General features: G+C 32.2%; 1 protein-coding gene across 1 annotated transcript; it reads right to left on the reverse strand.

Annotated features, from left to right (window-relative positions):
• Window positions 1–11,631: 11,631 nt before the first annotated feature.
• Window positions 11,632–12,177, reverse strand: LOC120192336. Its single transcript, XM_039195123.1, has one exon. It carries the CDS (start codon window positions 12,113–12,115, stop codon window positions 11,741–11,743), a length of 375 nt encoding a protein of 124 aa, XP_039051054.1. The 5' UTR covers window positions 12,116–12,177; the 3' UTR covers window positions 11,632–11,740.
• Between the last annotated feature and the right edge of the window lie 805 nt (window positions 12,178–12,982).

Below are 12,982 nucleotides of genomic sequence, written 5' to 3' on the forward strand. Positions count from 1 at the left end.
AGAAAAAGAAATATTCGGCTATTTAAATTTATCGAGAAAAGGTTGTTATAACTATTTAAGATCTGGTCTCGATATTTGTAAATAATTGAATATTCTTTATCTTTCTAAATGTTGTGTAATTTTAATTTAATCTATTTTGGTGCTTTCGAGTATTGTAAAATTTGTGTTGTTATTTTGTCAGGGGTCATAAACTAAATTAAACTCGAATTTGTAAATTTCATTGCAAAGACATTAATTAATCGACTAGGTACCAATTTAGGGCGTTGTGGGGGTGCTAATCCTTCCCCACGCGTAATCGGCTCCCGAACTCATTTTCTGGTAACGCGGATATCAATTTGTTGTTTTAATTAAAATTAATTTTTATTTAAAATGGAAAAACGTTTTTGGGTGCCCAATCACACCCTAATCAAATATTGGTGACGACTCTTTGAACCGTTTTTTATCGTAAATGAAATCTCAAACTTTTCGAAACGAGAGGTTTTCTAAAATCACATTACTTTTTAATTAAAATTCAATCGTAAAGAGAATAATTAAAAAATTACGTGGTTTTTCAGATCTCGCTTCCCACACATGAAAAAATCGTTTCGACATAAGATATGTAAGAAATAAGGACCAGATATATATGATTATATCAATTTTATTAACTGTCTCGTCGGCTTATATGTAAAATGTTAACAACAACTAATCAGATTGACATCACTTAAGTAGATAATGATATGATTGACAAAATTTAAAAGCAATGACTAAATTAAATTTTTCTTATAACTAATTATCCTAAAATTAAAATATAAAAACTCTTTCCAATCAAACATTGTCTAAAAAACTAAAATTCGTTTGTACTCACCAGAGTAATTATTAAGTTTGGCATCCTTTAAAAATACAAATAAAAGTAATGCTAAATTACTCAAATCATAATTAAAATCACTAAAATCATAGTCGTTCCTTTAATGTTTCTCGTTTGTAACCAAAAAAAAAAGAAAGTAAATATGGTTTTAATGAAAAATAACATTTTTGTCTTTTATGTTAGGGATGTGGACCAACTTTATGGACCACAACTTGTGTACACCCTTGTTGCCTCCCTCTTTATTAATGGTAAAGAGTTTGCCAATAATAAATGTGGTTGTGGTCCTAACCTTATCCTGCTCCCTTCCAATTAGTATTTTTTTCATAGCATCTGAATTTTAAGAATTATTTATACTAAATCTATCAAGTCGCTAGAAGAAAATGTCGATTTTCTTAAAGATTTTAAGTTTGAGTAACGGTGTCTATAGATCTAAGTAGAAAAACAAAATGTTGATTTCCTTAAAGATTTTGAGTTCGAACAACGGTATTCGTAGAGTGCGTGTGCATTGTCAATTTATTAAGAAAATTCTGAACATATATTACCTTGTAATCCACTATACCATTTAAAAAATATTTATATTCAATATTCTTTTTGTTAAAAATCATAGAAAGGTGAAAATTTGAAAATTATTTAACCAATTAGATTCATGTGTGTAATGTTATTATTTTTGTTTTAATTTATTTGTTTATTTTTGAAAGATTTTTGTTTTTGTTTATATATATATAAGGAATGGGGTGACATCTGAGATGAAGTTGGTTCAATAACTAGTCTATCTGGGGCTCATCGGCTCCCATTTGCACTCTTCTGTCACCTTCATATCGCCCACGTGGGTTGGGATCTCGGAGCTGCTGCAACCTTCAAACATTTTTGTTTAGATAAGCCCGAGGTTGATTTCATCCCAAATACACCAAACACTGTTACATATTTACCATCAATGTCTGAATTTCCACACAAAAATTAACACATTACAGCTATTTACGTACCAGATATGAAATAATTTATTATTTATATTTTATTTTATTTCATTTTAAAAATTTACGGTATATTTTACTTAATAGAGTTATATATATATATATATATATAAAATTTTAGAGTTTAATGTATTTTCATACAATTCTATGTTATAATAAAAATAATCTTCTAAATTGTATTAATTGAGTGATTGAATATATATATATATATATATATATATATGTTACTATCGTTTGACTCGTGCTTGTGTAATACATTTTCTTTTTAAATCTTTGATTAATTATTTTTATTTATTTTATTTTAATCCTGAATGACATCAACGTCGGAGAAACTACCCATAAAACTAGCTATGTAAATAAAGACACACATTTGTTAAAATGGTGCCATTTTGGTCATAATGTTGTTTGAGAGTCATTTTAATAAAAGAAAAAAAATAGATTTTCATAAATTAACCTAACAACTAATATAGTGAAATTAGATGTTAATTTTTTTAAGTAAAGAGTCCAAATTGAAAAGGTCACTTTTGTAGTGAATTTTTTAATATTAAATCCGAAATTAATATATTAATAAATAATATATTCATTATTAATATATTAATAAATAATAAATAATGAAGGTAAAATGGCGGAGATAATCCTTTTGGAAAAAAGAATTTTCAAAATGATCTAACATGAGAATTATTTCCTAGGATAGGACGAATCCTACATTAACTAGGTGAAGGCACCTAGTATTCCAAGCGGCTTCAGAAGACCCCAAGAGTGCAACGCGTCTTCACCATTTTTTTAGCTCTACAAAGCTAAATATATATAGTAATTCATGCGTCTTTCACCAGAAAAAATTGAAGTTGCATGATAATCCAAACGTTTTCCATTGACACTATAACAATGATCCTAGTTCATGAAAAAATATATGATGAATGTCTTACGTAAAAAAATCATTTTTCCCGTAACCTTTACGGATGAGGAAGCCAAATAGTGAGATTGTCTTTTCAATAATCAATCCCGTTATCCCATATCAAACTACTTATTTATTTATTAAAGAAGTGAAAATGTCATTCAAAATATTCCTTCTGCAATACAAAATAATCAAACATCAAACACAGTTTAATAAATAACGATAGAATATATATATATTTCCATCTACCAAAGCAACATGAATGAATGTTCGTATAAAATCAGGTTTCCAGGATAGAGGGACCCTTCCATCGATAGATGGGGGATTTTCCATCAATGTTCAAATTCCACGTGGCCAATAAATGAACACTTGCTCGAATCACTCATCATGTCCTCGGATCTGAGTATAAAACAAATACCATTCTCTCCATTATATATTTATATATATGTATATGTATATAGAACTCGTATTATTCTCTCTCCTCTTTGGCTCTTCTCTCTAAAAACAAACCATAATTCATTCTTTTTTGAGGTTCCTGATGCCCGGCTTCCTCCTTTGAATCTGTGTTTGATTTCGAGAAAATATAATGCTCCAGCAAGGTACGTATATGTGAAGTAACTGTATGTATGTATATATAGTGTTTTACTCATGTCCATCTTTAGGAAAACAATTCATATACCTCTTGTGTAGTTGAATTAACGAGGGTTTTTCTTTTCTTTTTTAAAGCTGATTCGTTTATCGTATAGTAATTCTTTGTAAGACATCAATCTTATCAGCTTCTTGTTTCTCTTTCCCTTGAATTTATAAAAAGATATACGGTGTATTTGGATTTGGATTTTTTTTATTATACTCATATTTTCCCTTGTCATTTTTGCTGTTGAAAAGATGAATAATGCTGTCTCTCTGCATCATGGTACCCTCCAAGGAGACTAATCTTATCTGCATCATTAACTAGCTTTTTGTTTTTGGATGTCTTTGAGATGCTTCCTTAACTCGGTGCTTTTGTGAATATTTTCTGGGTACATTTAGACAGAAAAGTTATGGCTTTTATGGGTATAGATCTGCATTTTGTCATCTCATCATAAGTAGCAATATCACTGATGCTATTCTTCTCGGGGTTTGTTAGAACCGTGAGTTGAAAACTAAGTAAACAAAGGAATGGAGGGTAACACACTGAGGCTGGGCAATGGTGGTCAGATAGATGGGAAAGTGGTGCAGACATTTCAGAAGAGGTTTGTTCAGGTTCAGAATATATTGGACCAGAATAGGGTACTAATCAACGAGATAAACCAGAACCATGAGTCCAAGATCCCTGACAACTTGGGGAAGAATGTGGTGTTAATCAGGGAGCTAAACAACAACGTAAGAAGAGTGGTTGACCTCTACGCCGGTCTTTCAAGTTCTGCCACTAAATCATCCGCTGATATTGAAGGTGGTCATAAATGAAACAGGCCTGCATGATTTTGGGCTTTATCAGTGACTCCTTTTTTGCAAGGCATTGGCAAAATTTGTTTGAGGTTTGTAGAAGAAGTTTTATCTCACTTTTGTTAGAGAGGAATAATGGGGTCTCAGATTTCTTCTTCTATTCCCCTTGCTTCTATTCCCCTTGTGAGTTGTAATAACCCTTGATCAATGAAGCTTGTGGTGGTCTTCATCTATAATCGGTGTTCAAACTGTTTGCACATATATATATATATATATATATATATATATATTCGCTATCAAGGTTCATTATCAACATTTGGAAGTAACAGACTATTGGCAATGCTTTTCTGAGCTACTACACAACATTTTTCTTTTGAAATTTATGAAATTATCTTCAAACTTTCTTAAATTTTTAAATGAATATATAAACTTTTGAATTCCTTTAATTTCTTGATGATAAATTATCTTCTTTCAAATTTCAATAGTGGAGAGGCGGAGGAATAGGAAGCGAATTGTATATATTAATTTCACGTTGATCATACAATGGATATTATAAGCTATAAGGGTTGAGTTTTAAAGTGATTTATATAAAATAGAGTGGTATGAGACAATGACATAAGTTCGTCGATATCTTGAATTGTCAAATATATATATATATATATATATAAATGACAATTACAACTTCAACGTGAGACAAATAAAATCATTGAACTTTCATCTTTGAAAGATGAAATATTAAGAAAAGAGAAATCGATGCGAACAACATGAATTTCAGTTAAATGAAAAGATGTACAAATCAGCAGGTGATTGTCATATCACCTTTTCATTTAAGATTTAATCTTAAGAGTAAACACTATTGCATCCAACTCGAGATCGTGCGGTGGATAGTTCTTCTCATGCAATTTTAATTGTCTCAACACATAAGCCACCACCTTACCCTCTTGCATCAATATACATCCCAAACCATTATGGGACACGTCACTGTACATCACATAGTTCTTACCGGACTCAGGTTGAACAAATACCAGAGCTTCTGTCAAAATCTTCTTCAACATTTCAAAGTTCTCATGACACTCAGTAGTCCAAGCAAATGCTACTCCTTTCCTCATCAACTTGGTCAAATGTTAGGTTATCACTGAAAAATTCTTAACAAACCTTCGGTAATAACCAGCAAGCCCCAGAAAACTTCGAACTTCAGATACATTCTTTAGAACTTCCCACTCCAGAATGTCTTTTATTTTCTGAGAATCAACTCGAATTCCTTCAACGGAAATTACATGTCCAAGAAATGTTACATCATTTAACCAAAATTCACATTTAGATAGTTTAGCATACAACTTCTTGTCCTGAAGAGTCTGCAAAACTATTCTCAAGTGTGCACTATAATCTTCATTCGTTTTTGAATACAGCAATATGTCATCGATGAAAACCACTACGAATTGGTTTAAATAAGGTTGAAATATTCTATTCATTAGATCCATAAAGGCATCAGTTGCATTTGTAACTCCGAAAGGCATCACAATGAACTTGTAGTGACCATACCTCGTTCTAAATGTGGTATTTGGAATATCTTTCTCCTGAACCTTCAACATATGATATCCAGATCACAAGTCAATCTTAGAGAAGACCGAAGCTCCTTTCAACTGGTCAAATAAATCGTCGATCCTAGGAAGAGGATATTTATTCTTAATAGTTACTTTATTGAGCTGTCTATAATCGATGCAGAGGCATATTGACCCATCATTCTTTTTTATGAACAACACTAGAGCTCCCTAGTGCGAGACACTCGGTCTTATGAATCCTTTGTCCAACAAATCCTGTAACTGTATCTTTAACTCTTACAACTCTTTGGAGCCATTTTGTATGGTGCCATGGCAATAGGTTCACTTCTCGGCATTATTTCAATATAAAATTCCACTTTTCTATCCAGAGGTAACCCCGATAATTCTGCTGGAAAAACATCAGGGAACTCTCTGATTATAGGGATTTCTTCTAACCATTTCTCCTTGATTCTAGGTAATTAGCCATGAAACCCTGACATCCCTGTAGCAATAGCTTCTTTGCTGACATCACTGAAATAACATTTTTCAATAGATTCCATCTTTCACTGAGCACTATCACTTCCAATCCATCTAAATTAATTAATAATACCCTATTCAGTCTACGATCGACATTCACATGATAGTGATATAACCAGTCCATTCCTAATATCACTTCAAATTCATCAAAGGGTAATTCCATCAAATTAGCAGGGAATTCAATTCCCTGAATCTGTATGGGATACCCTCGACACACTCTGTTAACCCGAGCACTTTGCCCTAACAGATTTGTCAATATCACATCATTACTGGTGACTTCTAATTGAATTCCCAATTCTCTCACCAATTTACTACTAATGTATGAGTATGTAGACCCCGTATCAATCAACACTATAACACATTTATTATACAATAGAAAAGTACCTGCGATTATATCTGGATCATCCCAGTCTTCATTGGTTTTGAGGTTATACACTTGAGCAGTGGAGTGAACTTCCTGCCGAGTAGAGGATTCTGGTTGACTTCTGCCTCTTCCTCTACCTCGTCCTCTCTGGGATATTGAAGCAGATCTCTCCGGTGGAGCATGCTCTTCAGCCCTCAAAGGACAATCTCTCATGAAATGCATATCTCCCCACATTGGAAACAAGCTACATATTTGACTCTGCATATCCCGTTATGGTTTTTTCCACAAATTTGGCACTACCTAACTGAACTCTATTGTGCTCGCCCATCACCAGACCCTACAGATTGAGTCTATCTGGCTCTCATCTGATTTGATCCTCTAGTAGAGGATGCCACTAACTCTGACCTCGCCTGAGACAGAAAACCATAATCTCTACCTCTCTTAGGCGGTGCAAAACTTGATGAATCCCCAGTTCTTTTGGACGATTGAGCTCTTTGCTCCCCAAACTGTTCATTCAGAGCTCTATCTAGAGCTTTAGCACGGTTTACCACCTCTTGAAACGATGAAATGTTCAACACAATTAACATCTCCTTTAGCCTTGGACATAAACCCTCCATAAACCACCCATACGCATCATTATCTGTAGGCACTAATTATGTCGCAAAACGACTTAATTTGTTGAACTCATACTCATATACAGTGCGGTTCATTTGCTTCAGATTCAAAAATTCTTACTTCATCTGCTTGATGAACTCGTCTCCTATATACTTATGCTTAAACTCTTCTAGGAATAGAGACCGTGTCACTTGATCACTAGTCATCCTCATAGTGATATTTGTCCACCAAATTCTTGCTTGCCCGCGAAGCAAGGAGACCACCCCATCTAACTTTTCTACATCAGAATAGTGGAGTCCCTCTAACATAATCTTCAAGTTATTGAGCCAAAGGTCCGCAGAAACATGACCCTCTTCAGATTCACCTTTGAACTTATGAGCTCTTAATCCCTTTAGCTCCATTGCAACATTCATTCTTTGAGCGGAGTAAATAGGAGGTTAGAAACGTGTCAAGATAGCGTCCAACGACCTGAAGAATACGTCTTGGTCTTGTACAGGCACTCCAAAAGGGCATGTCCTTCGCGTTGTCTGGCCAGGGCAGGTGAATTACTGCTCTCAGCAAATCTATCATCTCCCGCTTCACTTCGGGAGCTATCTTATCTGGACATCTAATAAGATATACCCAAATAGTTCTATTAACAAAACATCATACGTATTACTCTTATCAGATCAAAAGTTCTTATTATCATGTTGGCATGTACACATAATAGGACACTCTAGACTCTGGTTTATGCCGAGAATCGACTAAACCATGACTCTGATACCATTAAATGTAACAGCCCAACCTGTATCCGACCCGGATAAGAGTCTGAGGTGTCACATTGACTTTTCAAACATATATATTTATAAAAACTATAAAAAAAATTAAACTTTCATTAATATAATGCTAACCATTTACATAAGTACGACCAAAATATTACAAAACTGATCAGAGCATATGTAAATTACACCTGTTACATGCTAACACTTTTATACAACAAAATACATACTGTGAATTTACTTCTGATCTGATCTTCGAGTGGATGTACATTGTCCTGTTGATCTTAAACCTAGTCGTCTCTTTTTTCAGTACCTATGTATAAAAATACTTACACGCTAAGTCATAGACTTAGTGAGGCATAAACTTCTAATAATGCATTTCTTATAAATATAAACATGCAATATAATATTCAAATAAAATCATCAATATCATTTCATGATTCTATCACATTACATATGATTCATGATAACCAATAATAATATGATATAATGCAATACACACACTTTTTATATTCTTTGTAGGCCCATGTATATACTGAGAACTTAAGGTATGTGGGTACATAGAGGTTGTGCACATATACTGTCACCACAGCTCGTATAAGTCCCACTGAGAGGCATATGAAATTTGTCTCTAATGACCTATGAATATCTCCCGAATGACCTATGAATATGTCCCAAAGGACCTATGAAGCCCTCGACTCTTGGCATGCCAACTATACCTACAGCTCTCATATCACATAACATGGACATTAGTGTTATATTTCATATAAACATGTACTTATATCATTTTCTTTGTAATCACATGTGTCTTTTCTTCTATTACATATCACATATGCAAATATTCATCAATCTCATATCCTGTAACATATGTATTTGAATACCTTCACATGAGTCATATAATATAGATCAAATCATATAAACATATATATCTTATGCACGTGTTTATAATAACCATAATGTATACATGTTTATAACTATTAGACTATGAAACTAACATAGGAAATAGACTTATCACAAGTCTTATTTCCATTGAACTATACCTAGGTTATGCACTCATCTTGGCCTCACTAAATTCCAAATCTGCTTCTATGATTCTCTTTCCTTAGATCGATCCTAACTGTGTTGTTGTTCCAGAACTTGCTTGAGCTCGATGTCTACATAATCATACATTTATACATATCAGTATTCCAAATAGCTTACTCATAGGGTATGGGTACCCCCTATAGGGTATCGATACCTCACTTAACTGTGGTATGGGTACCATACCTAGGTATCGATACCCATATTGTATTCTGTGATTTTGGTTTCAAAGATGGTATCGATATTGTCCTTAAGGTATCGGTACCCTTGGTATCGATATTACCCTCCAAGGTATTGATACCCTTTAAATGCCTTTAATAATTCTAGACCTGAAGTATCGGTACCCGTTGAAGCAGTAACGACACCCATAGCCCGGATTTCCCTTTTTAAGCTCGAAAATCACTCCAAATCAACTTAAATCCTTTATATCTTAACCCCTTTAATACTCTTAACTCAAATATACATACCCAAACCAATTCATATGCATTTAATATCTCTTTATCTTCAAAATCTCATCATCAAAATGGAAATCAAGAATCATACCAAATTTTCTATATGTTCTAATTTCAATTCTATCACTTCATATCCCTTAATTCAACTATTGACAATTCCAAGTTTTCATTCAGAAACTCCTAATCTTTAATCTCTCCTAACTCCTTAATCATTCAATTTAAAGTTGACTTAAGCTTTCTTTAAGCTTAAGTACTATCTAATAATAATAACCAACTCAAAAATTCAACAAGAGATTAACTAACAAGAAAACTCACTTTTGCTTTAAGCCTTCACATATGAAGAAGAAATGAGAAGATGAGAATTCTGAAAACTTTGGTTGTTCCTCTTTACATCCCACGTGTAAAAATATATAACCCCTCTCAAATAATTATCTTGCTATCAAATGTCCATTTTAACCTTCCATTCTTCCTTCTTTGATACTTAATCCTATACAAAATTTATAATATAAGTCCCTAAACTATTCAATATATCTACATTTACCTACAAATTCTAAAATTTTTCAATTTAGTCACTAACCCGGTATTGAGGATGTTACATATATATAAATTTCTCATGATTCACAGTTATTTTTTAACTATGGACCCAGCCGGGGTGGATATAATCCATCTTTAAAATCTGAATTTTTTTAATTAATTAATTAATTATTTATTTATTTATAATGTTTATTTTGAAATTTTTGTATACTATTTCATACGGAAATTTTACATTTATATATATATATATATATATATATATATATATATATATTTCAAAAGATATTTTTAGATCCGCTATCAAATCCACCATTTATATATCCATCTTACACGGGGTTAAGAATTATACACAAGTATGATATCACGGTTAAATGAGAAAGAATATTGATATTGAAAAATAAAATTAAAAAGAATATTTAAGAAAATAAAATGAATTTTATAATATTTATTAAAATTGTCTATAAACAAAAATAATTCTTTTTATTTATACATCTCTCACTTTATATACAGAATAAAAACATAATTTTTTTCTTGAAATTATATATCGATTAGTTTTATTTCCTTTTGAAGAATTGATATTATTCTACCTTTTTCATACGAACGTGAGAGTGCAGTTAATTTTTTTTTATATATATAAGATGTTAATTTTATTTAAGAAAAAGAATGTTTGCAATTATAATCGTAAATTAAATGTATAATTAAAATATTTTTTTATGATCACTGACACAAAACTAATCACTTAAGTTTACATAAAAACTATATAAGAAAAAAGTTAAATACCTATTCAAAAAAAAAATTGAACAAAGATAAATACAAATAGATTTGATCGCATCGACAAACGAATTATAAAAAGACTATTAAAAGATTATCGAAAAACAGTAAATCAGAGTTAAACGACTTGAAAAACTATCCACGAATGCAAATTATGTATCCAAATTTAATATAAGGTCCAATGTAGGGAAGATAGCATGATAACATATAAGTGTCATCTTGATCAATTGTGACGATGTCGAAACTAGCAAAAACGTACCAAAAACCAGAGGAAAACATACCATGAAAGTAAATAAAAACGTGACATAAAAATAAAATTATTAAAATTTAAAATTTAACTAAGGTATCAAATATGTAAAAATCTTTAATGAGAGACTCACTCACTAAAATTAAATATGTAATATAAGTCTATCCTAATTAATAAAAAAGAAGCCTTGAAATCGAAAGAAAAAAAAAACATAAGATGCGGCTATTGATCATTAAAAATGAAAACAAAAGGATGAACCGCGCAGACAAACGAGAGAAATCTAATGCTGTTAATTTTATAAAATAACATCTATTTTACAATTACACTAATCATAAGAAAATTATATTTATTTTATATATTTATCGTGCCATAATAAATATATTTTATCTTATACAATTTAATCTTACTTTACACATTAATATTAAGAGTGTTTATGTTGTTAACCAGATTTGGGGTTGGGAGATTAGCAATGCTCTTGGTTTATGACTTACAAGATTATATAATTTTGAGTATTCCTTTCATTCTTTTTCTCCTAGAAACATAAGATTCATTTACTTCCCAATGTTTTCTCGAGAAAAAAAAAATGGAATTCTCAGATTTCACAAAGCACACAGAAAGAAGGAAATTCATAACTGAAAACATATCAAACAGATACATAAACATGTCGCGAAAAGGGGGGGGGGGAATCACAGCATCTCAGAAAAGCTCAGCTCCGCTTGACGGGGTCGAAGTTGGACACACCGATGACGGCTCCAATAATGGCAACAGCCACAACACCGCCAGCCGCGATGCTAAGCAAGAAGTTCTTGAGCGATGGGGTAACACCGTCGGCAGCTTGAGCCACCTCGGGGATCACCATGGATGTCGTCAGAGAAGCAGCTGTCAATCCAGTGACCACCTTCTCCCTGAAAGAAGAAGAGGAAGCCTTGACTTGGAGCTTTCCATTGGATCGCCTATTCGTCGCCATAGCCCTCGATAGCTTCACCGGCAGCGGCTTAAACAAAGCCCCGGATCCGAGCACCTTCTTTTGGATGGCACCGGTTAATGGAAGAGCCATTGAAACAGCTGAAGTAGAAGCCATTGTTGGATTGCTTCTTCTGTGTTTTTGATGAAAGTTTTGCTGTGAAATAAGAGATTGGGGGTGTTAAAGTATGTGGTTTCGAGAGATGGGAATTTGAGGATATCATCTCTATCTGTGTTCCCAAGTGGCAGCTTCTCAGGCTGTGATCAATGGATAAGGTTATCTCGTTGGTCCAATCCCCATCAAGTTTGTGATTTGGAAAAGAATTTTCATGGTTTTTTTCCCTATTGGTTTTGTGGTTCTTAGCCATTTGGTTGATTTCGGGTACTTACGTAGTTTGCTTCTTAAAAACATCATCTCATAATTTACATAAATAAATATTAAAAATTAAATTTATTATTTTTTATAATTAAAGTTAAAATATAAATTTATTACTATCTTCTCGATAAATCTGAGTGAATATAAGATAATATATGTTCAAAGACTATTAACCATTTGATAATAAAAGTTTATATCACTACATACGTGATGCTCGAAACTAGAATCTCAAAAAATAATAATAAATCTCTTAATCACTGAATTCGTTTGGTTGACACATATTATTAAAAACATAATTGAATGATTTGGAGTATATTTTATCCTTTAAATTTTTTAGATTTAATTGCAACATACATACCTAAACTATGCCACTTATTTTAAATTTATCCCTAAATTTTTGAATATTTTAATTTCATCCCTAAACTATGACTCACATTTTAAATTATTCCCTAAACTTTTGAACATTCCAAATGCAACCTCAAACTATGACCCTTATTTTAAATTAGCCCCTAAACTTTTGAACATTTCAATAATATCACCCTAAATCATTCAAACCTTCAAAGTTGAAATTAGAATATTTAAAGGTTTGGGGGATCAATATAGAATGAG

Source organism: Hibiscus syriacus, unplaced genomic scaffold, assembly GCF_006381635.1.
Source record: "Hibiscus syriacus cultivar Baekdansim isolate YM2019G1 unplaced genomic scaffold, ASM638163v2 tig00116974_pilon, whole genome shotgun sequence".
NCBI classification, from domain to species: Eukaryota; Viridiplantae; Streptophyta; class Magnoliopsida; order Malvales; family Malvaceae; genus Hibiscus; species Hibiscus syriacus.